The 26,631-nt window shown below is 58.4% G+C and overlaps 1 protein-coding gene across 6 annotated transcripts in view; it reads left to right on the forward strand.

Annotated features, from left to right (window-relative positions):
- The window catches only part of LDB3 (LIM domain binding 3), a 60,248-nt gene that overhangs the window by 15,807 nt on the left and 17,810 nt on the right, over positions 1-26,631 (forward strand). Inside the window, exons 5-11 of one of the 6 annotated variants that reach the window (XM_046655017.1) lie at positions 402-424; positions 1,507-1,710; positions 3,839-3,853; positions 6,608-6,777; positions 6,952-6,988; positions 19,135-19,317; positions 22,428-22,570. In XM_046655017.1, coding sequence (XP_046510973.1) covers positions 402-424; positions 1,507-1,710; positions 3,839-3,853; positions 6,608-6,777; positions 6,952-6,988; positions 19,135-19,317; positions 22,428-22,570 — 775 coding nt within the window. The remainder of the gene's footprint in view (positions 1-401; positions 425-1,506; positions 1,711-3,838; positions 3,854-6,607; positions 6,778-6,951; positions 6,989-19,134; positions 19,318-22,427; positions 22,571-26,631) is intronic. The other 5 variants (XM_046655020.1, XM_046655018.1, XM_046655021.1 and 2 more) reach the window with 5 other exon arrangements.

Raw genomic sequence — 26,631 nt, forward strand, 5'->3', positions numbered from 1 at the left:
GAGGCACTTGCCTTCTCATAGCAGGCACAGCTGGTCCGGTCTCCATCTCCAACTTCCTTTCCTGGGGTCTACAGCCAGGTTGTATGTGGGGGATTCATGTACATGGTACATAAGTGCCCATGAAGATGATGGACAAGAAAATCCTTCTTCCTGGCAAAGCTATGGGTTCTGTGGACCTGCCAAGGGGGAAACGCTGCTGTTGGCATCTCTGACCCAAACCAGGCGGCCATGATCGGACTCTGAGCTCTTCCGCTCCTCCCTCCACACTTTCCTCACCCGGAGCCAGTCCAGGTGCTCTGCTGCCACAAGGGCCAGTCTGAGGATGGTGCCGACGCTCACACCTCCCTGCGGGAGCCTCGTTCTGACAGCCCTGTCTTCTTTGCTCTTTCTCTCCTCCCTAGGTGGTAGCCAACTCTCCAGCCAAGTTAGTATGATGGAAAGCATGGGTGTGTCCTCGTGTGCATAGCCCAGCATGCGTCCGTGTGTCCAGCGGTCCGGGCAGCGTGCGCCTGTGTCAGCACGTGTATATGTGTGTGCATGTGTGAGTGGGGGTGCATTTGTGTCCCCGAGTGAGCCTGCATGTGTGTGAAGCTGCGAGGATGGAGTGGAGGCACTGGGGAGGGGTCCTGGGGCTCTGTCTGATGCCGCCCCGCTCCGCCGTTCTGTTCCCAACATCCTGCTGCAGCCGCTTAAGACTGGGCAGGCTGGCTCTGGCGGGCGGTGGGGAGACTGCCTGCTGACGCTGGGTTCTGTGTGAGCCTGAAGACGTTTCTGTCCTGGCGGCGGTGGGACCCCTCAGAAGGGCTGCGCCTGACCTTGTCTTTGCCCGGGCGAGCGCCTAGCTGTTGAAGAGAAAAGCCCTGATGGGGAGAGAATGGCGGCCACACAACACGTTGGACTCGAGGGGGCCAGAGCAGCCTGAACCCTGCTCCAAGGAGGACGCAGCACATGCACTGAAGCATCTGGAGGAGGAGAGGCCGGGGCCACTAACGGGGTGGCCTGCAGGATGAGCCCCTGCGTGGAGGAAGCAAGCTCAGAATCCCCGTGGGTGCCCAGTGGGGTTGCTTGTGGCCTGTGGGGCGTTCTCGACTCAGCTTGGGCTGCTGCTGCCTCTCACGCTGGTCCAGCTCCTGTGCCCTCCCCTGTTCCGCCCCCCAACCGGTTTTGTCTCTGCTTCCCGCGGTGTGCTGAGAGAGCTGTCAATGCCTGGCGCCCCCTGCCGACCCTACGAGGTGGTTCAGCTGAACGGGGCCTCCAGGGATGGGGAAAGCCGAGATGGGCCAGAAAAACCTCTGCACGTGGCTCGGCTCAGGGAGGGTGCCAAGAATTTTCCAGACCAGACCTGGCCATCCGCAGTCGGGGGCCTGGGGGGCCTGCCTGGGAATCAGGCTTTGGGAGATCTCTCTCGACACCCTCCACCGCCAGCCCTCCCTTGACCCCCCTGTAACACCGCCTGTTGCCCTTTTCTCCTTTCCCCTCCTTCCCCTCCCCTGCCCCCTCCCCCAGCGCCGACTACCAGGAACGCTTCAACCCCAGCGCCCTCAAGGACTCGGCCCTGTCCACCCACAAGCCCATCGAGGTGAAGGGGCTGGGCGGCAAGGCCACCATCATCCATGCGCAGTACAACACGCCCATCAGCATGTACTCCCAGGATGCCATCATGGACGCCATCGCCGGGCAGGCGCAGGCCCAGGGCAGTGACTTCAGCGGGTAAGCGCCTCCCCTCCGCCGCCCGCCGTGGCTCCTCGCTCACCGCCTCCGCCACCGGCCCCACCTCGTCACGCGCGGGCGAGGCCACCAGGCCGCTGGGCCCCATCGGAGACTTTAGCCACGGGGACCAGCTTCCCTCCCTGGCCTTGGGCCTCCCAGGGCACAGCGCTTGGAGGGGAGCCAGCCTTTGCCCGGGCCTTCCAGAACATGGTGTTCTCTCTTCAGAATCAATGTCACAGTCAGCTTTAGGAGAAGGGTGGAGAAATGCAGAATATGCTGGTTCCTTCAAGTGCTTTTCCCAGCCTCCTCATTTCCCCAGGCTCCATGATGGGGCTGGTTTAGAAGGAGACTTCTGGAATCCTGTTAACCAGGGTCACATTCTGGATACCCCCGTCTTCTCACAACTAAGCTCTTCTTGCGGGGGGGGGGGGGGGGGGGTGGGGGGGGGGTGTAGTTGCTGCATTCTTCCAATGAGGAGAGCAATTCAGATATGTCACTGGGTTTCTCTTTTGGGAAGGGGCCTCCAGACCAACCTTCTTCCATGGTGCTGTTGGCCGTCAGCCCCACTACAGAGCCGGGGGAGCACCCGGGACTGGGCCCCCGCCTCCTCCCTTTGCCCCAGGGAAGCCTGGCCTCAGGGTGCTGGGACTGAGGACAGCCTTGGTTCCTGGAATTTGCCTGTTAGCGATGGTTGAGGAACTTGAGAGTTGAGTAGGGAAAGAGTTGGCCGAAAATCATTGTGGGTGAAATTACTAATGGTACAAACACTAGTGGGGACCTCTCTCCCTCTCTCAGCATCTCTCTGTATTTCTCTCTTTCTATGTGTGCCTCTCTCTGTCACTCTCTTTCTCTCTGTCTCCTTCTCTGTCTCTTTCTGTCTTTCTGTCTCTGTCTCTCTCTCTGGTGTCTTTCTTCCTTTCACACGCACACTCTGACACTGACATACACACTCACACAGACACACACACTCACAGTCTCTTACTGTTTTCTACTCGGGAATACCATTAGTGTTGAATTAGAGAACTAACTGATGATCTCTTTGGGCAACATCTTATCCCTGAGTCAGGATCCCCAGCAACTCAAGGCAAGAAATCTTAAAATGGTGGTTGGACTTGGAGCTATGAAAAACAGATGTTGTAAGAGGGATAGAGGGGTTAGTCCTAGAGAACCCCTATCGTGTGTGGCCTTTCCAGAACCCAGCCATTGTAGCTGTGACATGAGGGCAGGTTATACAGGGCAGGCTCCAGAAGCCAAAGGATGGAAGGTTGTGTAGACTTGTGGCTCTCCTAGGGAGCGGGACCCTCTCAGGCACACAGTACTGCCTCTGGGCCACCAGGGGGCGGAGGCTGCTCGCCCTGGAGCCCTGAGTTTCAAACTGGCGAGACTCAGGGCAGCAGCTCCTTGCAGAATTTTAGGCTGGTGTTGATTTATTTAATGCCACCGTTCAAAGCAGAAAATATCACCATGCAAGTTTAAAAACACCACCATTAGCTCATGTGTACCCAGAAAAACAAGGCTGCCTGACTAAGCCAAAGAGCTAACCGGGATTTCCTGTTAACATTTGTGTGCCACGTGTGTCCTTGGTGCGCTCTTAGAAGTGGTAACAGTCGCCAAAGGAAAGTTCATAGAAGATAATGGAAGAACTGCTCTTCACTAACTTTGTATTTTCTGCATCTTGGGAAAAGACTGCTCTTATTTGGTGTTATCACTGGGGCGCTCATGATTTTTTTTTAACATGATGCACCATTAATCTAATCTAGGCTTCTCGAAGGACCTTCCCCATCTCCCTCCTGTCCCCTCCCCTCCCCTGCCTTTGCCTTCCCTTGCGTGCCTGGGAAGCAGCGTCCTTTCCCCTCCCTTCTAACTCAGTCCTGCTGGGCTGATGCTGCCGTGGTGCCCTGGTAAGAGCTTCCCCTCTCTGCCATACGGTGCTCCGTTTCTGCTGTTAATTTCCATGATTCCTTCCTCACTGACAGATTTCTTTTTGTCTCTCTCTCTCTTCCTTCTTTATGCGCCCCACTCTCATAACTCATTTCTGATCCTAACCCTGCTCCCTTGTGTGTGCGCCGCCCCTCTGCCATCCCTTGATGGACACGCACTCACTGCTGGGCTTTCCTCTGCTTGGCAGGGCATCGCCGCTGGCGTAAGTAGACCCCACAGTGTCTGTTCCGTCGTCCGTCTGTCTGGTTTCGGGATGGTGTATGGGTTTGGTGGGATGTGTCCGAGGACGGTGGCTCTGTCCACGTTCTTCCTCACACCCGCCTCACAGCCAAATGACATGCCCTGCAGCCTGTACAGGCAAGTACTTGTCTTTTGAGGTTTGCCCCAGATCATGTCACTATGGACACAGAATGAGAGTCCCAGCACCCACGCTGCCCCCCAAGGCCGAGGGTGTCTGTTCTCCTTGCCATGTTTTGTGGGGGCTCCCCCGGCTGTTCCTGTCTGCACACTGGGACAGCATAGACCTGATGTCAGAATCCACACTGGGCCATTATTCAGGGGAGAGGGTGATAAGGGGGCCTCTTGGAGGCCACTCCCCAGAATCCTCATGGAAGATGGATCTGGAGGAGCCAGCACTGGCCGGGACCACCCATGGGAGGCGAGAGCTGAGTCAGATTTGGGGGCAGTGCACATTGGAGGAAATGCCCAGAGGTGACCTTGATGTTGTAGTGACAGTGGAGTGTCTTTGGTGGCAAGAAAACTCTGCAGGCAGCAGCTCCTGAGAGCAGCCTCAGGCCTGGTGGGCCGCAGGGCCTGTTCCATCCTCTCTCTCTAGGCGTTCTCCCTGAGCCCCAGAGACTCAAAAGGCACAGCAGTTCCTTTATCTGACTCCCAGTCCCTGTCACGGCAGCAACACCAGCCCCTGGTCTTTGCACAGTATAGTGGGAAATGGAGCCAACAGTGGGAATCCCAAGGGACTCCATCCGGCAGCTTTCTTGAACCCTTGGAGCAGTGGAAGGAACAGAGGAGCACCTCAAGGGCCCGTGCCAGGGAAGTGGCCACAAACGCCTTCCGTCTCCTTTCTGGACCACACGTTCCCTGCAGACGGCTCAAGGGCAGGCCTGGGTGTGGAGCCACACCTTCCCTCTCCCAGGGCACAACCCACACGTCCTCCCTTTTCCCTCCTAGCAGAGCAGGAGTCCCGGTGGTGCCATCCTATTGCACACCTTACCCAAAGACCCAGCCTCTTCTTTGGGAACCCTTGGGACTCCTCCCTGTGCCAGAAATGGCCTCCCCACTGACATGCTGTCCTCTGCTCCCTGGGCAGCCCCAGGCTCCTCCCTGCCTGGACCCCAGAAGGATCTGCTTGTCTTCCCCAACCGATCCCAACTGTAGGCTGCCAGCCCCTGTAGCTCTCTGGGCCAGGGAAGAGCCTTCAGGAAAGGAAGGGCAGCCTCTCCCAACCTTAGTTCCCTTTCATCACTTTTCTCCACCTCTGCTGTCGTAGCCCACCCTGAGCCAGGCACAAGGGACCGATCCTGAGAAACTACCAATGCTGGGACATAGGCCAGTTCTTCCATCCAGCTCCTTGCAGACAGGGTAGAAGACGTGGGCCCTGGGTGGGTTCCTCCTCCCAGCCAGCGGCCCCTCTGGGGGGCAGGTAGAGGCATAGCGGCAGGCAGGGGGATGCTGGATGGGGCAAGTGTCTGGGCTGGGCCAGTCTCCGGGCAAGGAGCATCCAGAGTGTGCAAGGCCCCAGGGGCCGAATCAGCCTTCCTGAGCCCTTGTCACCGCAGAGGGCCTGATGGAAAGGACACTGCTGGGAGCCAGGAAGTCTGGGTTTTAACTCAGCGGGGCCCCTACATGCTGTCACCTGGAGCTAGTCGGCTGGCCTCTCTGGACCTCAGTTTCAGCATCTGTAAGAGGAGCGAGCTGGGCTGCTGGCCCATAGGCTGGGGAGGCAGGCTGTTGCTGCTGTGAGCTTCACCCGAGCCTGCTCTGACTCCTGAGAGTGTAGCCTGGGTGGCCTGGATCCCCCAGCCCTCGCTGGCCGGGTGAGTGGGCCTCTAAAAACCTTTTGCTATATCCTGCCCTGCAGTCTGATCTGGGCTGGGAGGCACTGGACCCAAGGGGCCCTGGGCTCCCTTCTGGCTCTGATCTGTGATTCATTCACTCAGCTAAGTTGTGAGTACTTACTATGTGCCAGACCCCGGGAGTCTAAGGGAAGGTCAGCAGGTCCCTCTGGAAGCCCTGTGCTGCCCTGGACAGAGGACTAGTGACCGTCCTGCAGCCCCTCTCGCAGCTCCCCTAGGCCGGAAACCACACTGTTGCGGGCGATGCCGGGCCGCGTGGGCGATGCCTTGTTGCTCCCACCTCCGCCGTGCCGGGCCTGCCTGTTTGTGGCAAAGCCAGCACCCCAGGCCTCTTCCGGGGTAGGCACGACATTGCCACCTCCCTATTTGGATTCAAAGGTGTGAGGAGGATGAGGGGTCGGCCCTGAGGAAGACTCTGGGTCCCCCGAATGGCCTGTCCTCACCAGCCCCAAACTAAGGCCCTCTCGGCGAGGTCAAAATTGCTTCAAGAAGAACTCTTCTGCCTCCTCTTCCCTTAAAAGAGACCCAGGCCCTGGGTTGGGGGTGTCCTCAGGCTGTGCCTCGAGTTGGCGAGTTGGCGTGGGTGGAGGGGTGGCTGGCAGGAGGGAGCCGAGCCCTCTGACCCTCCGTGAGAGGAAGCACTGTCTCACTGTGGCCACCCTGAGCACTGAGGACCCAGGCCGAGCCCTCATCCCAGGCTCTCAGAGGGCAGTGGGGAAAGGGTGTTGGGGTTCAGATAAGTGGGGGGCCACCCACGGGTATGGGGGTGCAGGGGGTGTGAAGGGGATGCGACATGGGGCCTTGGGAGGGTGGGCAGCAGGTGGCAGCCCAGCCCTCGCCCACGGCCCCCTTGTGCCTCGCAGGAGCCTTCCTATTAAAGACCTGGCCGTGGACAGCGCCTCTCCCGTGTACCAGGCTGTGATCAAGAACCAGAACAAGCCAGAGGACGAGGCCGATGAGTGGGCCCGCCGCTCCTCCAACCTGCAGTCGCGTTCCTTCCGCATCCTGGCCCAGATGACAGGCACGGAATTCAGTAAGTGACAGCTGTGGTGGGTGCGGGGGCCAGGGAGGGGAGCTGCTGGGGGCCGTGAGAGTCCTGGGTCCTGCTCCGCGGTCGTCAGGCCCACAGAAGCCGGGAGTAGAGCTCTGGTGACTTTTCTTCCTGATGCTCTGTGACTCCTTCTGACTAGCAACTTTCTGCCCACAGTGCAAGACCCTGACGAGGAAGCTTTGAGAAGGTCAAGGTAAGTGGCTGGCCTCCAGCTCTGGGGCCTGGCCCTTCCTAACCCATCCCTTCCCGGGCAGCCCCCAGGTCACAAGACTCATGGAAGGAACCTCTCCAGTCCATATATTTGGAAATTCCTGGCCCCTAAAGGGCTCCAGCAGTGCTGGCTTGGGGCGTTTGTCCCAGGTCAGTGAGGTGGGTACTTGGAGCTGAGTCTCTGTCCCCTGGGTCCAGGCTGCAGGAGTAAGGACTCCAGGCTCTCCTGGCTCTGTCCCTGGGCAGCGGGCAGGGCTGCTTTGGCCGTTGCTGGGCTGTCGAGAAGGAGGCATCTCTCCCTGTGAGCGTCCCAGGCCGGCTGCCTTGCCTCCCCGCTCATCTCAGGGCCTGTCCCCTGTGCGTCTGGAGGCTAGCACTGGGAAGCGGGCACTTGGAGGGCTGTGCTGGGGGTGGGTGCCTTACCCCTGCACTCACCTGTCCAGACCTAGTTATTAGTTCCATAAATCACTCACAGCACAATGGCTGCTGAAAGGAAAGACGAGCCCTGGGCATGAGGAGGGGCTTGTGCAGAGCTGGGTGTCTCCAGGGATGGTCCCCATCCATGGCAGGCCTGAGGCCACGGCCACGAACCTACCACCTGTGGCCTGTCAGGTGCTCGTGGCTCTGGGCATGAGGGGGTCACGCTGCCCCAGACCCTCTGGAACCTACTAGGGCCTTCCATGGTGAGGCATGGGGCCCAGTGTGATTGTGCTTACCCTTCCGGAGGCAAGTGTGTGGTCTGCATGTTCTTCCTGGGAGAGTCTGCATTGGGCCTGTGCATCCCGTGGCAGCCTCCGTGTGACAAGCCGGGGCTCAGAGGTGCTCTTCCACCCTGGGCCAAGCTTACTGTCCTTGCTAACCGGTGCGTAGTGGCCATGGGACTGTGCGGAGAGTGGGGCTCTGGGGTCAGCTGGACCTGATGTGGATTTTATTTTTGAACCTGTATTTCGGCCAATCCGAGTTGCCCCCACTCTTTGGCTGGGACATCCAAGCCTAAAGTGTGGTCCTCCCAGACCTGCTAACGATGGCATGCTGTTGCAGTAATGGTCCTTACGTTTCGGTGCCTGCAGTGTGTCTGTTAAAGAGCCTGAACTGAGACGATACGTGATTTAGCTCACAAGTTAGTATCTAGCTATTTTACGTATGACCGAGCTGTCAGCTGTCTCCTCTCCTATGCTTCACCACTCCTGCGTGCTGGTTCTGTGTCCGACCCACCTCCTCTTTGAAGCCGCCGCATAGATGCTCCAGTGAGCGATGTAGCCTTTACCAAAGGTTTGATAGAGGGGCTTTCTAGCACACACCCCACAGCAAACAGCCTAAAAGTCCCCAAGTTCCCTCCATCCAGAGCTAGCAGGGGCCTTCACCCCCCTCCCCAGAAGGCTCCGACCCCTGCCTCTCTGGGCCCCGCCACCCCCTCCGGAGCACTTCTGATCACTTTATGTTCCTCTGGCCGGTCCCTCTAGACTTGCATGTCACTAATCGGAAGGGCGCTGGTGGAGGCGGACCACAGGGGACTTCCATCTTTTCTATTTCCCCTGGAACATTTGCAGGCTCTGCGAAGTTACTGAGCGAGGAGAACACAAAAGGCAGGATTAAGGTGGTCCCCAGGCCTCCCCCTTCCCCCTTTTCAGAAGCATCTCTTGGGTCTTGTTCTGCCTGGTCCTGTAGATATGTGGGGAGGTTAGCCATTCTCCTTGGGGCCTAACCCCACACATGCTTGGTTCAGCTCCCAGCAGGAGGCCAGAGGGTCTTGGGCTTCTGAGAACTCTGTGGCAGGTCCTGGAGCCTCTCCCCAGCTCCCACAGGGTTTCATTGTCGGGGAACGTGGAAAGAGAGCCCGAGAGGAGGTGCCAGCCGGCTTCCTCCCTCCGTGCCAGGCCCCGACCCCGAGAAAGCGGCTGCCTCTCACAAGCACAGTGTCACCGCCAGCCCTTCTCTCTGGGGTTTCTGGCCCTGCAGTAACGGCTCTGGGGACCCAGCAAGCCTTCTGCCCGGCACTGGAGGCGCACAAGGCCCCTGCTCCCTCTCTTTTCCTAACTTGGATTTCTGGAAGGTTATCTTCATAGCCTCCCCCAGAAATGCCCATCCTCCCCAGGGCCACAGAAGGAGGGAGGGCGTTTTCATTTCACTGAATCCCAAGCAGCCTGTGGACCTGGGGCTGTGGGGGAGGGGGAGGTGCAGAGGGTGCAGCCATTCAGTTCTTTTTGTGATTAAAGCCTGAACTAGTGACTGTGGCCACTGCTCACCTGAGTGGCCTTCTGAGCAGAAGGGAGCACACTTGTCCCCACCCTCGGTCCAGGCTGATCAGGAATCTTGCTCCGCAGGGCCTGGGCCCCACTTCCATCCATCCCCACCCCCAAGTTGGAAACTGCACCCCCAGACCCTGCTGACCCATCTTGTTGGCTGAGGGCAGCTACGGCCTGTGTCCCTTCTCCTCTCGCTTTAGTGGCTTTCACAGCGAGGAGTCCAGGGGTCTCTCCTGAAGGCTGCGTTTCCCCAGGGGGCTTCACTGCACACGTCTTCCAAGTAGCTTACTCCAGCAGAGCCTGAGTTTGCCACTCCCCGGCCCGGCAGCCTGTGCGTGCGTGGTGACGGCCTGTCTGGGCTTGGACCCGTGCAAAGGCGCTTTCCCCTTCCTGTGGCTGTGTGGGGACAAAGCTGGCGGGATGCCGTGTGAGCAGCCTCAGGCGTTCTGTGCCAGGCAGTGGCCTGGTGGCCTGGAGGACAGGTGTCAGTCTGCATGTCAGAAGACCCTGCAAACTGTCCCTTCACGTATCATTGCTCCGCCTCCGAGGCCTGTCCCACAGCCCCGCCCTCCCCTCCCCTCCTCTCTCTGGGCCCTGGCTCCCAGTGCTCTGACAGTGTCTCTGGTGTCTGGTAGCAGAGAACGTCCCTCCAAGGCTCCAGTGCCCGCCTGCTGGCCAGCCCAGGGCAGAGCACAGTCTCCAGGGACCCTTCTTTACAGGTGAGGCAAGTGGGCCCCTGAACAGCCCAAGCGTCAGCTCCGGACTTGGCTCCACTCCCAGGAAGGACCCCAGCCCCTCAGCAGACTGTCCGGGCGGCTTAAACGCTAGCCTCCTGCTGGCGTCCACATGGGTGCAGGCAGTCCTGCGGCTCCGGCCTCCATCTGAAGCAGCAGAGCACAGATAGTGCCCCCGCCAAAGGCTGAGCCTCCAATCTCAGAGAGCCCACAGCTTCCATGTGACTTCAGGAGGCCTTCCAGGGCCTGATGGCTCGGAAGTTCGGGTCCATGTTGGGCAGCCCTGACTGGGATAGGATTGGGAGCAGGCCTAGCCTCATCCTGGACCCGGCTTGAATCTGTGAGGCATCTGGATCCCCCTGCCTGGGTGTAACCATCCTGGAGAAGGCCAGTGTGTAGCCCAGACATCCCCTGGCCCCCACCTTGCGGGGCAGCTGTCTACAAGTGCCGTCTCTATGTTTACCTGATGCTCACCTGGGTGGAGAGGTCTGCGTCTCTCTTAGCACAAGTGTTAAGGAACAAATTTGATCTCAGTGACAAGTCCACAGAGAGGCTGAAGGTGAGGTTGCCTCGCACACGCCTCCACAAACGACGTAAAAACCCTCCCGTGTCCCTTCTCTGTTGTGCAACCATCCACGGGTCTTGTTCATCTCCAGTTGCCCCCTTCTGACAGAGCCAGAGCGTGGGGCTGACCGGCCCTGCCCTCCTCCCCCCTGCAGCCTCCCTGGGCACCTGGGGTCCTCTCCCCTTGCTGGGCACACCCGCCTCTGTCCGAGCTCATGGGGCTGACTCTCTTGGTACAGCACAGCTCAGGGTCCTCCCGCAAATAGAGCCCTCGTGAAGAGGCAGTGGACAGCTATCGATATGAGAGTTACCTGCGTTCCGTGGATTTTTAGTCCTTAGTGTCTGCCAGCCTAGCAAGTTTGAAAAACCATAAGTGGAGAGACCAGGACACCCCTGGGTGCCACCTGAGTAGCCCTCGAGGGTGTCCAAGACCTCTCTTCCTCTCTCTCTCGCTGGCTCTCCTCTCTCTCTCCTCTCTCTTCTCACTCCTCTCTTTGGCCATCTGTGAATTTCCAAACAGCTCCCAGCAGAACAGGCTCACTGGACTCGCCAGCCTGCCAGGACTGTCCTTGACCCTGTCCCTGAGCACTGATGACAAAGGCTGTGGGCCTGGCTGGCTGGACTGGCCGCATCTGTGCCCTGGGTGGTCCCATGGGCTGGTGGATTGTTGCCGCCCGCGGTGCTGTCCGTAGGGCAGCGTGGGCCCTGCGGCCGGGCCTCTGCTCGGGCTGCCTTTGCCCCTTCTCCCCGACCTCAGAGGCAGGTAGCAGATGACAGCCGGTGCTTAGATCATGGTGCTCCCCCTGAGTTTCTGTGTGGCTTCAGGCCATTCATGTGATATCTCTGGGCCTCGCCTTCCTCTTGGTATTAGGAAAGTCTGGGCTTGACCAGTGGTTTTCAAATATGTTAGCAGTGGGCCCCTTTTGTCAAACAGAATCTTACACAGAGACCCGACATGGGGACTCAAGGTGTGTGTCGGGGGGCAGCCTGCCTGGTAACGCATATGCGGGAAGGTGGACAGGTCTAAATGCAGGGACGCGGGACTGCCAGCCTGCAGACGCATAAGACCAGACTGCCCCATCCTCTGATTTTGAAAATCCTCAAGCTGGTCTTCCTGACTTTCCTAGGCTGGCAATTCATTTATTAAACTATTTATTTTGAAATAATTGTGGATTGGCGTGCAGTGGGAAGAAATAACACAGAGAGATTCTTTGTACCTGTTACCCCCAATGGTAACATCTTGCAAAACTACAGTACGATTTCACAACCAGGATGATGACACTGATACAGTCAAACACAGAACATTTGCATCACCCCATGGACCCCCCCATGTTGCCCTGTTATGGCCACACCTCCCCTCCCACACGCACACCCTCTCCTTAACCTGTGGCAACCACTAATCTGTTATCTGGTCTCTATTTCTAAAATTTTGTCATTTCGAGGATGTTGTATAAATGGAATCCTACAGCACACGACCCTGTACGATTGGCTTTTTCAGTCAGCCTGATTCCCTGGGGATTCATTCGAGCTTTTGAGCGTACCAATGGTTCATTTGTGTCTTTCTATTGCTAAGTAGTATTCCGTGGTCTGGCTGTAGCAATTAATTTTTAAAAGGAGTTTTAAACATTGTCCTCATTAAACACACTGTGTTTGTGGCTAGACGCAGCCCCTGCACCCCCCGTTTGCCCCTCTGGTCTGGAGGATGTTAGAGGCCCCTCCAGCCTAGGATTCTGGCATCCGTGGCCCTGGCCATTCCCAGGCACACCCTCGCCTCCATCTCTACGTTTCCGGCTGCTCCTTGCCTGCTTTGTCCTTTGCCCTTGGCTGAGCAGGCTGTGAGTTGAGCCGCAGAGGCCCAGCTGGCGGGAAGCGGCGGGAAGTCCTGGCCCCCTGTATGTGTGCCAGTGGCCTTGTGAGTATGCGTGTGCACGCGTGTGCCTGGCTGTGCTCAGGCCCAGGCGGGCGGGGACAGCCGGTGGTGTTTGAAGGTTTCTCTCTGGGGACAGAGAAGGGTTGGCAGAGGCCAGGGCAGCACAGGGAGGTGGCAGGTCTGCTCAGCAAGACTCATCGTGGGAACAGGCATTCCTCCTTCTTCATGCCCAGCTTGGGGACAGAGACCATGCTAGACACACCTGCCGATTTGGTTCAGTCCCCAGAGCCCACAACCAAAGCAGCCCTGCCCAGCCCTAACCACACGGACCAGGGAGGACCCAGAGACCCCCATTGCCCAGGTCAGCCCCTCAGGCCCACTAGCCAGGCCCCCTCCCCATGGCTCCCGACTCAAGTCAGGGACTTCAGTCCCTTGATCTTGGTCCTTGGGACTCTGGTCTTGCCCTGGATGAGACAACCTCTCAAAGCCCAGTTCCTCCCTCCCATGCCCTCTGCCCCAGCTATCAGGGGAATGGCGGACACATCCCCTAACCCCTTTCTCTCTTCCTCTCTTTTCTCTCTTTCTGTCTCTCTCTGTCTCTGTCTCTCTCTGTGCCACAGGGAAAGGTTTGAAACGGAACGTAACAGCCCACGTTTTGCCAAATTGCGCAACTGGCACCATGGCCTTTCGGCCCAAATCCTTAACGTTAAAAGCTAAAAGGCTGTCCGGAGTCCTCCCACCCCTCCCAGGCTGGACCCCCTCCCTCCTTCCCCCCACACAGATCTGGCATGTGAGCCCCCACGGTGATGCTTGAGAATGGATAGCTGTGCTGGGGGGGCGCCTTGGATAGTCAAGCGCAGCAGTTCTGCTCCCTGCCCAGCCCCCCCCTTCAGTGCCACCCTCACCACCCCTCAAATAGCCCGAGCCTCTGCTCCCCTGCCAGGGCCTTAGCTGTAGATCAGAGAGGACGTGACAGGGTTTGTTGGCATAACACCCAGAACTGAGGGAAACAACGTGCTACGGGTCGGTTTCCCACCAACCTCAGGTCCTGGGAGAGGCAGCCTGGCTCAGTGCCGGCCTGGAACAAGTCACCTGTAGGTCAGGGTCCTGGGAAGAGGCCAGCTCCCCGGCCCCACTCGCTCCCTCGCTGCCCTCTGGAGCCCGGGCAGCCCAGAACAGGGCTCTCTGCAGAGGAAGTGGCAGCCCTAGGTAGATGAGGCAGAGACCCGCCCCGGCTGTGGTGAGGTTGGAGTGTGCGCTCTCCTCTCCGCGCTGGCTCCCTAGTTCTCTCCTGTACATATAAGCATGCTGTTCTGAAATAAAGAGCATTTGAAATGAACCAAAACAGCCCCAGTCATGCTGTGCCTGTGTGCGTACCACCTGAGAGGAGCATGTCAGAGACGAGGAGAAGACAGGCGCCACCCGAAGAGGGGTGGGGGGCCCACTGGGGCCGAGACCCGTGTCGTTCTGCCCACCACTGATTTCCCGCCTTGAGGGCCCCATCCAGGCTGGGGCGCTCAGGTGGGGCCAACGGCAGGTGGAATCCATCCTGCAGCCTCCTGGGCAGCCATAGCCTCTCATGGGGCAGTGGTATGCGGGTACTCAGATGCCCCCCACCTCTCCTCCCACACCCTGCTGCAACCAGCAGACTGAGCCAGCCACCCCTCCGTGTCAGAAGCATGCTGCAGGCCTCTGTCCCGGGAACGTGCTGCTTATGCTCAGCCCTGGTCCAGGGTGTGAGAGGAGCTCTAGGCTAAGAGCAGTTCACAGGGGAACTGCTGGGGGTCCTCCGTGGGCCAGGGCCGTGGCTCAGGGGAGAGGAGGTGGAAGATGTGCCTGGTAGAATCTTGCTCAGGTGGCATGAGGGTGGGGAAGGCCTCCAGCTGGGTCTTGCTTCCAGCCCCCACCCACCTGTGGCCTTGTCCTAGTCCTGAGCATTAGGGAAGGACCAGGCTGGCAGGCTCACATCCTCCCCACCCACCCGTCTACCCATCAGCCTGTTCCTTGACTGCAGGAATCACAGGCTGCCAACATGAGAGCAAGGACACTTAGCAAATAAAAGCAGAAGCCGAGGCCCATCCCTCAGGACTCCTCCAACACCTCTGTGGCTGGACTGGGTCAGAGCCTCACTCCTACTCCCTGGGCACAGGCTTTTCTGTGCCTCCGGGGACCATGGCAATCCCACCCAGAAGGGCCAGCCGGGGAGACTGCTCTATCCGCCCGCCACCCTGAGATGCTCCCCAAAGCCCCCCGCAAGCCTGTTCCACCTTGGCCTCCCATCTCTTCCTGCCTCTAGCAGACTGATGCCAGGGCCAGGCAGGGCAGGCTGGCTGGGGGATCGTCGGGGCAGGGGGGTGTGCTCCTGCCTACATCTAGGCATTCTGGAGCACACCCATTTTTAGCTGGCCTTTTAATGAGGACTTCCAAGGGTTGTGGGGCCAGGCCTGCCAGACAGAGAGGACCCAGGCAGTGGGTGTCTTAAGGCTGGCAGAGGACCTGAGCCAATGAGAGCTGGTGACCTCACAGCCCCCTCTCCCCAGCCCCCGGCCTGTTGAGCCCTCTTGGAGCAACCTGATCGAAACCCTGAAAGGCTCTCATTTGCTTTCCAGCTTGCCTGGTACCTTCCCAGTGACCCCAAGCCCCTGCAGGCAGCGCCTTGGGTGGCCCCAGGCCAGGGGTCCATGTGGAGCCCTCTGGAGAATACAGCAGAGATGTCCTCATTCAGCATTCTGTGTCCGTGGGTGTTAGTCGGGGTGCCAGCCTGGCTGCTGTGGGTGCCACAGGCATTGGAAAGGGCCGACGTGGCTGTGACTGACCACGATGCAAGGCTGATCGTGTGAGGTCTGGAGACAGGGAGCACCCCTCCGACTGGAGGATCAGGGAAGCCTTCCTGGAAGAAGGGGTCTGTGTGTTTGCTCTCCAAGAACAGTTAGGACTGGGCGTGTGCAGTCAGGAAAGGTCAGAGAGGTACTCTAAGCAGAGTGAGCAGAGGTGCTGGTGAGAAGAAGGGGTGTCCCAGAACCCCAAGTGAATCATTTTGGCTGGAGTGGAGGGAATGCAGAGGATGTCATGGTTAGGAGTGGTCCAGAGCTGGAGTGCCAGGCTCTGGGATTTTGACTGTACTCTGAAGGCAATGTGGAACTGGTGAAGGTTGCAGGGCACCATTCACACGACAGCCCGTGGAGATCGCTGTGCACTGCATGGTTCTTGAGGGGTGTCACTCGCCTAGAGTGAAAAGTCCATGGGGCCCCTGGGGTTGTGCAGTGCAGCTGCCCTGCAGCAAAGCGATGTGGTCAGGGCTGCCCTGAGCAATAGTCATCAGGGTGCAAGATGGAATGCCAACTGGGTGGGAGGCAGCATGAACAATTTCTTGACCAACCACCTGACTGTTGTGTCATCATCCAGTCAACAGAGATGCGCATATTCCATTCTCTGAGCTAATACAAATAGCATCACCACCCCAGTAATGGCAACCACCCCCAGCACCATCAATCACAATGCCCCCACCATCACCAGCAGTTCCATCCTGAGCCCAGTGACCACAAACCCCAAGACCCAGCACCAGCACCATTACCATCCCCATCCTTTTCATATGTAACATCATTGCCATCAATAAGAGCATCAATCAAGGGCCACCACAACAGAACAGGGGCACAGCATTGGCACGGTCTACTTTGATGCCAACTGGCTGAAGGAAGAGAAGGGCTGAAAAGGGGGACTGTGGCCAGGCTGTTTCTCCTCTGGCCACACCCTCCCCGTGTAGCCGTGAGAAGTTGAGGATAGTTGGTTTGGTTTGGTTTTTGGTTTGATGTTTAAACCAAAGATGTGATTACCAAAGCAGGAAGCAGCTGTAGAATCCTAGACCAGGCTGGGGTGACCTCATGGGCACCGTCTTTGGGACTGAAGCCAGGGCCAAGGAAATTCTCCGCAGGGTTTGCTCTCTGAGACCCCCTCCTTGGGGGTTTCTGGGGGCTCATGGAACTTCAGGCAGGAACTGATCTGGGCAAGAAACCAAAATCCTTCAAGATGCTTTTTAGTGCTGCCCCTACTTACCCTAGACCCTGGCTGCTTGGTGTCTGCAGACAGGAGTCTGGATAGGATGCCACTCAGCGGAACCCCAAGCAGCAGGCTCAGGTGTGTGCCCTTTGTCCCGGCTGTGTGGTAGATGATGAATTTTCCCAGGACCCACATTCGTGGATCCCGAGTTCATTTGGAGCTATGTCTGGGGAGAGCAGCAGGTAAGCTGATCTGGCAGGTGACAGGCAAAGCCAATTTTCTATTCATCCTGCAGGATGCTATCCTCAGCCTGGACATTTTCATCACTCCTGTGCGGTGTCCTCAGTTCCCTGAAGCCCCCTAAAAGTATGCGACAGGGTCAGGGAGAAACAGATAAAGGAGCCCAGGTATCCTGTGTCAGCCTGGACATTCCCAGGCCATACCTGCCCAGGCCGGGAGGGTCTGAGCAGCCAGCTTAGCGGTATGGCTTCAGGGCCTACAGCTACTTCTCTGAGGTAGCCATTTCATAGGTGTGGCTTCCAGAAGCCAGGTTCATTCATGGAGGGTGGGCAAGCGGCCTCGTGGAAGGGCCATGGCTGGGTACTGCCACAGTCCAGAGAGCTGGGCTGCCCTATGTCCTCTCTGAACCACTAAGCTGGGAAAGGGCTGGACAGGACATGGCCCTTGTCCATCCTGGATGCTTCCTACGCAGTCACAGAGAATGGTGCTCCCTTCCGTGGGTCGGTCAACACACGGTCTTGCCACTCCTCCAGCTCTCTCCTTCCCTGACCCTCTCACATTGTTTCCTGCCTCTCTCTACTACCATCCACCTCGCCGGATGGAGGAGAGCAATTCGGCAATGCTTTGGTAGACAGCTCATGGCCCCAGGCATCCCTATGTGGGATGGACCTCTGTAGCACCTTCCTACTCCAAGTGTGGTCTGAGGACCAGCAGCATCAGCATCACCTGGGAGCTTGTTAGGAATGCAGACTCCCAGACCTACTGAACCAGAAGCTGCATTTTAACAAGATTCCCAGGCGATTCGCCCGCATATTAAACTCTGAGAATTGCCGTAGTGATTCAGAACCACCCCTTCTCTGCCACTTGGCGGACTGTGATGTTCCAGCAGAGATTCAACCTCTCTGGACCTCAGGTTCCTCATCTGTATAATGAAGTCGCCCAGCGAGGTTGAAAGGATCAGTGGAGTAACGGAGTCATGCTTACAGCTGTTTAGCACAAGCCCTCGCATCTGTAAGCACTCGCAGAGGGAAGATGATTACTCTAATTATTTCAAAGACGAATAGTGCCTTTTGTTGGGGGAGGACTCTACTTGACTGATTGCAGGCAGGCGTTTCTTTCTTCCTCCATGAGGGGCCACTCGAGGTCCTGGGTAAGGCTTCAAGTCCAAATGCCCCTAATCAGATCCAGACCGATAAGCTGTAGGATCTTGAGCAATCGGACTCTTGGTCGCCACTCCCTCAGCTATTAAATAGAGTCAATAGTACCCGCATCAGGGGGTTGTCGTGAGGAAGTAAAGACATCCTCCCGGCACACAGCACAAGGTCAGTGGATGAATCCCGTACGTAGCGTGGGGAAGTCACCCCCGCTAGGTGTTAAGTGTCCTTGCTGTTGTAGCAAGTACAGAGCTTAGTCCAGTGACCCAAATGAGCAAAAAACGTGCGTTTCTTTGCTTTCCTATAATTTAATTTTTAGCCTCTGCTCCATTTCACAGGTGGCAGAAATCGAATCCCATCAACCAGGCCCTGATGCTCCTCTCTTGCCTGGAGTGGTTTGGGGGAAGACAGGCTTACAGAATGCCATGGCGGGCAGGGCAGGGTGGCAGGGCACCTGGTCCTTGGTCATGGTCTACTGGTGCTGGCATCTGCTGGGTTGTCCCCATCCCGTCCAGTCACGCTGGTCCACACTGGCAGAGCAGTCACTCAGGGCCATGTCCATGTCCCTCTTGGGTATGTGGGAAACCTTCTACAGCCCCCAGGCCACATGATGCGCTGTCTCGGGTCTGCCTGCTACTTCACCATGGGCAAAGGGGACCCTGGGGTCCTGCCTTCCTCAGGGTTTACCCAGAAAAGGGGCATAGCCACCTCTATTCTCAAATCCTCCATGCCACGTTGCCCCCTTTCTGGTCCAGACAACCTTGACCTACCTGGCATGGTTGCGTCCGTCCATCTTCCAAATGTGTTATCAACACCCTGAGTCCTTCGCAGCCTACAGTCCGGGCTCTCACAACAACAGCCTGAGCCCTCGATAGTCAAACATCTTACCTCTGCTTTTGTCTTTGTGTCATCCTTTGCAAAGGCAATGCATGCCTCTGACGAGGTAGGGAAGAGAAAGGAAAAAGGAAGGCTGGATGGAAAGGAACCTTGACTGATAGTCCCATCTACTTTTCCCCCACGTTGTGTTTGCATAATACACTCTGAGAAAGAACAGTTAGGAAGTACACAGAAATGGCTGGGGGCGCGGTGCTCTCCAGACTTGAGGGCATTTTTGATATTACCATGGTATTCTCCCTGTAGTCTGAGCCCTTGTCTCCCGGATCCTGGGGGCCCCTTCCCTGAGCCTGGGGACATGCCTTCTGGAAGATCCTGCTCTGTCTGCAATAAGGATGGTGCCTTCCACCCAGTCCGCATCTGGTGCAGCCACCATCCCCGTGCCCAGGGGCCCCCGTGACCTGTTGTCTTTCTTGGTCCCGCCTCATCAGCACGCCTATTGAGCATGCTCCAGTGTGCACCAGCCAGGCCGCCACCCCGCTGCCGCCTGCTTCTGCCCAGCCGCCTGCCGCTGCCTCTCCCAGCACAGCCTCGCCGCCCCCGGCCACGGCCGCTGCCCACACTGCCACCGCCTCTGCCACAGCCCCTGCCTCAAGCCCCGCGGACAGTCCAAGGTAACGGGCCCGCGGGGGCTGGCCCTGCCCGTGGGGACGCGAGGCAGGAGAGGCCTCATCCGGGGTCCATCTGTCGGCAGCCGTGTCCGGCCTGGGAAAGGCCCATCCATGGTGGTCAGGACCCCGAGGAAGCCAAAGCCAGCACTGCTTAATGCTGAGAGTCAGACGGAAGCTGGGGGCACATTTCCTGGGAGTGCACTGTGCCTGGCTGAGGACAGGGCAGGGGTGTGTCGCCCTGCCTCCCAGGGGCACATGCTCTAGTGAGGGAGGTAAAAATCCCACACACACACAGAGTTAGCTAACGAAGGGGACTGTGCAGAAAGGCTGTGTTCTTGGGACCGGGATTAGGGAGAATGACAGTTGTCCCTGTGGGTGGAGGATGTCAAGGAAGGCTCCATGAAGGAGGGAGCATTGACCTGGGCACAGAAGGAGGGTCAGATTTGGCCAGATATTTACCAACTGACTTGCCCCCATCCCTTAGCCTCTCTTCTCTTGATGGAGAAGCATGCTGACTCCAGGGACCCCCGGCGTGGTAGGATTTGAATCTCTGCTCCACCCATGACTGTCTGTAACCCTCAGAAAGTGACTTGGCTTCTCCAAGCCTCAGTTTCTGCTAACGTATCTGCTACTATGTTTAACGCCATATCTATTTTATAGGGTCAGGATAGAAAAGTGTACATAAAACATCTAGCACGTACAATGCTCTCAATGTGAGTTGCTGCACTCCAGCCTGTCCTCCTGGATACCCAGCAAAGGCAGGGGGTAGTGCTGAAGGGGTGTGGGGCAGGCTGGACAGGTCGTTCTGGAGGGAGCAGGCAATGCCAAAGGCCGGTGGGCCCAGCTCTTTCTGGGCTGCGTGGAGCTGTCAAGTTGGTGTTTGGGGTCAGACAGCTTTTCCAGTCTCCCACACTCCCCTCCCGGGGTTTTGCTGGAAAGGACATGCTTCTCTGGGTCAGGGTGCATAGGTCCCCGGTGCAGCCTGAGGCAGAGTGGCCCACAGGCCTGTGTGCTGTGCCCTGACCCCTGGGTTTCACAGCGACCCAGGTGGTGCCACGCCCAGCCTCTCCTCAAGGGGGACCCCGGCCTGGCCTCCACGGGTTGTTTCATCCCAGCTTCCTGGGGGCCCTCAGCAAGCTGCCTCCCCTCTGCACACCAGAGCCTTTCCAGGTAAGAGCACAAAGCAGAAGCGTGGAGGAGGGTACAAAATGTCCCTGTCTTTGAGTGGGAAGATGCCTCCCCAGTTTGGATGGGGAAGCTCTAGATGCAGGGGCCTCTTCAAGGGCAGGCTCCAGCCCCACGCTCCAGACCTCGGAGTCCTGAGGCCCTCACGACTCCCTCGATGGGGCAAACCCTTCCTTCACAGAGAGAGGAGGCCTGGGTGGAGGTTGGAGAGGGACTACAGGGCTCCCAGCATCGCCTGGAGCTGCAGGGATCAGGAGACCACACCTTGGGGCCAGCTACCTTCCCTTCATGCATGAGGGCTGGGATGGAGCTAGAAGGAGCCAGTGGGAGGCAGATGGGCACCCCAGCCTTTCATGAGAGCATGGCCTCAGAATTTTTGCTGGATGTCTTATGTCTCTGCTTCCTCCCCCAACACCAATCCCTGATACAGGAGCCGTAGCTCCTGGGATGCTGAGAAAGCATCCTCCACTGGTGGGAGCATCTGGCTAAGACCCACTGACCCTTGGCCCTCTCCCACCAGTGGAAGCTGGGCACCCCATGGACCCTGCCTCTTCCTCCTCCATTGAGGCCTCTGCTCTACTGGTCTTAACAGGGGTTTATCAGAGAAGGGCAGGCAGGCCCAGGGAGGGGACACAATGGCCTCACTCAGCCAGAAACACGGCCACTTGGCAGGGCAGGTCTGCACATCCCCAGGTCTGGGATGCTGGCTGCCAGAGGCTCGTTCTACCTCTGCACTGTATGGGGCAGCACCGCACGCCCTTCTGGATCTGCACAGGAGCTTGGCACTAGGTTCATTCCAGAACCCTAGAGAGGAAGGGACTTCCTTATCTTGAGCTCCGCCCAGCAGGGATGGGCAGGCCCTGCGCCCATGGGGAATGGGCGGAAGGAAGGCAGGACGCCATGGGCTGGGGGTTGGTATATTTCCAGGGCCTCATGTCCCCAGCACCCCCATCAATGACCCATTTGCCCTGAGTATGGTCATGTGGTCCCCACTGGGATCTGAAAGATTCAGGGCAAGACCAGGGACGTGTTCTGTAAGGTGTTTGCTAGTTTTAAATGAAAAAGAAAAAAAAGGGTTTCACAGATGAATGAAATTGGGAAACGCCGGATCAGACAAAGTTAAACAGGCTGCTTAACTCCAGAAGCTCCTGTAGCCGCTAGCTCTCCCAGAGGAGAGGCCAGTACAGCACTTCCTGAGGGCAATGAACTGGGACGCTTTTTTTCCCATCTCTTTGGTCCCATGGTCCCTGGGTCACAAATGGGAAAAGGCTGCTCTAGGCCTCATGGCAGCTAACCCAGTGGGAGAAGGCAACAGGAATTCATAGGGAAGAGAAGCCTGTGTCGGGCTGGGGGGGAGTTGAGGGGGTCTCCTGGCTTCCCATGAGCCCTCCATGGAACACTCTTGCCCGGAAACCTGAGACTTTGCTGCTCCCTCCGGCAACAATAGGATAGAAAGGAGGAGGGGAAAGGCCAGGCAGTGTGAGGCTGTGAGGTGCCCCAGCAGGTCAGAAGGTGACCACCTGCATCTCTCTCTTCTGTCCTGCCTCTGAGCCCTCCGGCCCCAGCCCCACTCTGACAGTCTCTCCCCATCAGGGTGAAAGGTTTTCTGTGCATCCTCCTGTCTGGCTGGTGGCTTTCCTCCATCTCTCCTATGGCGGTGGCACCAGCAATGGGCTGTATTTCTCAAGGTGTCTCTGTTGCTCTAACCAGACTCACCAAGACTCAGCACCCACGGAGCAGCTTCCTCTCCTCTGAGACGCCCAAGGACTTTCCTTCACAGCCTCTGGCAGCTCCCCAGGATCATCTCTGTCAGGTTTCCTCCTCACAGAGGCTCCTGAAGATGGGGGAGCCAACCTGCCACGGCTGCAGGCCCTAGGGCCTGGCAGGGGCTGTCCTGCTGGCTGCTAATTCTTCTCCCTTGGTTCCAGGCCCCAGGCCTCGGCCTACAGTCCGGCCGCAGCAAGCTCTTCGGCACCTGCCACCCATACATACAGTGAGGCCCCAGCTGCCCCTGCACCCAAGCCCCGGGTTGTCACCACTGCCAGCATCCGGCCTTCTGTCTACCAGCCAGGTGAGAAGCAAAATGGGAGGGGCGTGGGCTCCAGGGGTCAGCTCCGAGGCCACATGCCCAGAAGGATGGTGGTCAGGGAGGCCCCGCTAACGAGGCTCAGCCCTCCTTCCCCCAGCTGTGGGCCAGAATCCTATGGAGCCTGCCTCCGGCCCTGGGAGACAGGTGGGCCGTGCCAGGCAGGGATGAACCCTCCCAGCTGTGAGGAAGAGGACATTCCTGGCGGGGGATTTCAGGCTCAAGGTGAGGGAAGAGAGGGTTTAGAAGGGAGGAGCTTATTCCTCCAGGAGTCTGGGTCTGGCTCAAGCCCAAGGAGAAGCAGCCACAATGAAAATGCCACAGGCTTTGGACAGACCTGCTGCATCACGGTGTGTGCCCTGGGCCAGCTGCTCAACCTGTCTGGTCTTTGGTTTCCTCAGCCGAGACAGGATAACTGGAGGCATGAGAGCACAGGTCATAGGCAGCAGAGCGGCCAGCACAGGGCCTGCTGGTGGCTGAGCTTGCTGGCTGGCTGTTCCACCGCTCTGGTCCCCAGTCTTATCATTGCCCAGGGCCCCCTCGCAGGGATGACGGCTCAGCCCCATGACTCCCTCTTTCCTAGGCAAAGTTGGGCCTGCTCCCCAGGGCCCAAGGGCAATTCTCAAGCTGGCTTGCACCCCACCTTCCCCTGCCTGTCCCTGCTCAGTGAACCTAAGGGCTCTTTAGCAGGGATTTTCCCAGACCAGGGGAAGGTCCCATGTGCCCTGCTCTATGGGATGTGCCCACAGGAGGGCTCCTGGCATCCGGGCCCTGAGTGCCGATATCACCATTTATCCCCTCCTTCCCACTGGACTCTGACTCTGAATTCCAGGAGGGCAGGGCTGTGGGAGTTGTCTGTACTACAGCCCTAGTGGCTGACTCAGGCCTGGCCCAGAGGACATGCTCAGCAGAGGGGGTGAAAGAAGGAACAAATGAATGAATGAATGCTGGGGAGAAGCGAAAGTCGGGGGAGGGAGCTGTGAGCTGGGCCTTCTGGTGGCCAAACACACAGGGGTAATGGGTCACCAGGGTTCCCAGAGGGGCACCTTGGTGCCTGGTCCACAGATGACTGAGAGAGCATATTAGGTGGGCACCTGCTTTTCATTTAAAGCCTTATACCGTCTACATATTTATCTTTACAGCCGTCATGAAGTTATGGAGAGCAATGACTTTCCACTTGCACGAGTGATACAAAGTGTCCTTCCCCCCTAAAATTATTGCACACCTACCATTTTGACAGATGGTAAAACTGATGAAGCGAGGAAGTTAATGTCCTGTTTGGGAAAGAATGAGGTAGCTAATTCTAATGGGGAAGGCAGAGCGTTTCTCTTTGTCATGCAAGAGAGGGGAGTTGGCTGAGCAACCGCGGGATGAAGTCTGGATTCAGGAGCACCTCTGGTTAAGGAAAATGAGAGACCCCAGAGAGCATTGTCCCTGTGGCTGGAGAGGGGTCGGGTAAGACAGGGACTGAGTGAGGGGGGCCTCGCTCCGGGGAGCTGGGACGTGCTGCGTAGGGCGGTGGAACCGCCGTCACTGTTTTATAGGCCTCACTCTGACAGCTGCGCTGAGTGTGGGCGGTAGAACGGGCTTTGCTATCAGACTGACCCCGCTGTGCTGCCTAAGACCAAGCACTTCATCTCCTGGGCCTGAATTCCCTCGTTTGAAAAATGGGCATGATACCCTGCACACTTCGCGCGCTGGGGAAAATGAAGCGCCAGCACCGTGCCTGGCGCACGGGAGGGGCCCTTCTCTGTCCCTAAAGAGGCAGAGACGCGAAGTTCTGAAGTTAAAAGTCCGCAGGGTCGCTAGCGTGTCGAGCGGGCTGCAACGACAAGCAGTCTCAGTGGGGCTGCCCGCGGCGACCGGCACAGCGGAGGGCGGGTGGAGGGGAGTTTGCAAGAGCAGCGGCGGGCGGGGGTGAGGCTTGGTCGGGGCGCAAGGAGGGCGTTCCCGTCCCAGCCGGGACAGCGCTCACCTCCCAGGCGGGTCCCTCCGGCACCTTCCGGGGCGGGCCCGGGCTTGGCGCCCCCGCCCCGCCGCCCGCTGTCCCCGGCAGGCCCGCCAGGGGGCGGCCGGGCTCCGGCGGTGGGCGCCCTCTCCGCCTGCGTCCCGGGCGGGGGCCTGGGCGCGCGGGACGTGCCGGAGCCCCGGGGCCTCGGCGGCGTTCCCAGGCAGTGCAGACGTTAACTCATTGCTGCCCGGGGCGCGCGCCGGGGCCCGCCCGCCTCCACCCCTCTCGGGGTAGGCTCTGCCGCCGGGCGGGGTCCGGGGGCGGCTGGCAGGCGGCCCCGAGAGAAGCTGGGGGCCGGGGCCCGGGCCCCCTCCCCTCCTCGGCCGACCCCCCTCGGAGCAGGCGGGGCTCCGCGGGCCGAGGGCGGCGATCGCAGCCCGGATCTTATCGCTGGCGCCGCGGCCGGGCGGCCTCTCCCGCAGCACCTGGGGCCCGGGAGGGGCGCGGCGGCCGGGCCGTGGGCGGAGGGGCGCGCGCGGCCGGGGGAGGCCACGTCGGCCCGCGGGCCGGGCGGGGGCCGGGCGCTCGCGGGGAGCTGGGCCCGACCTGCAATGAGTCAGAAATCACCTTGTTTAATTACACCTTCCCGGGGCCGCCGAGTGCGATAGGAGCCTTTTGAACTTGCCAATTAGAGATGAAATATCACCTTCTAATTTGGACGGGCTTCATTCCGTCACGCAGAAATAGCAACAGCCCCGGGCGCGGAGATGGGGTATCAGGTCTCTCTCCAGGCATGTCGGGTGGTGTGCGGGGCTGGGCGGAGGGGCGCAGAAGGAAGGGGCCCGCGGAGCAGCTGCGCCCCCGCCCCGCCGAGAGGGAGGGAGGGATGCAGTGGGGGATGGGGGGGAGCTGGCGGCCGTGCCGCGAGGAAGGAAAGGTCCCCAGCTCCGGGTGGGGGCAGCCCTGGGCATGCAAGCAGCCCACCCGGGGTCCAGATTCCGGCCTGCCTCTGCCCTGCTGGGACCTCGTGTCGTGGGGCTTAGGAGAGGGGTCTGGAAGGCCTTCCGGAGGAGGGAAGGGAATGTCTGCCAGGCAGAGGGACAGGGTTAGTACTGCTGGAGGGAGGCAGGAAGAGTGGGCAAGGGCCCTCTTTGGAAGGGGCGTGCTAAAGCCCGTTCTGCTGCCTAGGGAGTGGTTAAGCAGCTATGGAGGAGTCCAGTCCGACTGCCTGAGCCCCAGTTTCAGCTAGGGTAGTTCAGTAGCTCAGTGACTTTGGGGGAGTCACTGAAGCTGTCCGAGCGAGCCTCAATTCCTCATCTGTAAAACGGGCTTGAAAATACTCTCTTCCTCATCGGATTGCAGCGAGACCTGCAGGAAATGAGGCACATAAAGGGCCTGGCCTGGGGAAGCAGTCAGTTCCTGGCAGGCAGTGTTCTGATAAGGACTGCACTGTCCAATAAAAATAAATTTTCTAGTAGCCACACTTAAAAAAAAAGTAAAAGGAAGCAGGTGAAATTAATTTTAATATATTTTATTTAACTCAGTATATCCACAATATCATTTCAAAATGTGATCGATATAAAATAATTGTTAATGAGATATTTTACATTCTTGTATTGCACTAAGTCTTTGAAATCTGCGTGTGTTTTACCCCGTTCGCACTTCTCGATTCGGACTAGCCACCTTTTAAGTGCTCCACAGCCACATAGGGCGATGTATCGGACAGCACAGGATTAGGGTTCCTAATCCCTTTTATCGGAGATCCCCTGCTTGACAAAAAAGGAAGCAAAATCTTGCGCAGAACCCCATTATGTATATCAGAGAGGAACAAAGCTTCTCTGAAGTCCTCATAGGTCACCTCTCCCCTCACCCCCTCTCTGGTGGCATTCCCCACATCACCGCTGTCCCCAGCATTTTGAGACCCTCTGCTCTGGACACTTGGGAGCTATGCAAGGTTGTTAAGGAGGGTGGCAACACCTTGAATCTGGGCTTCACGAATTTACAAATTGCACATATCGTGTCACTACGGTAGGTCCCCACCCCTCCCTGTGAGGCAGGCAGGGGTGTCATGCATACCACCACCAGCCTGTAGACT

Source organism: Equus quagga, chromosome 2, assembly GCF_021613505.1.
Source record: "Equus quagga isolate Etosha38 chromosome 2, UCLA_HA_Equagga_1.0, whole genome shotgun sequence".
NCBI lineage: Eukaryota > Metazoa > Chordata > Mammalia > Perissodactyla > Equidae > Equus > Equus quagga.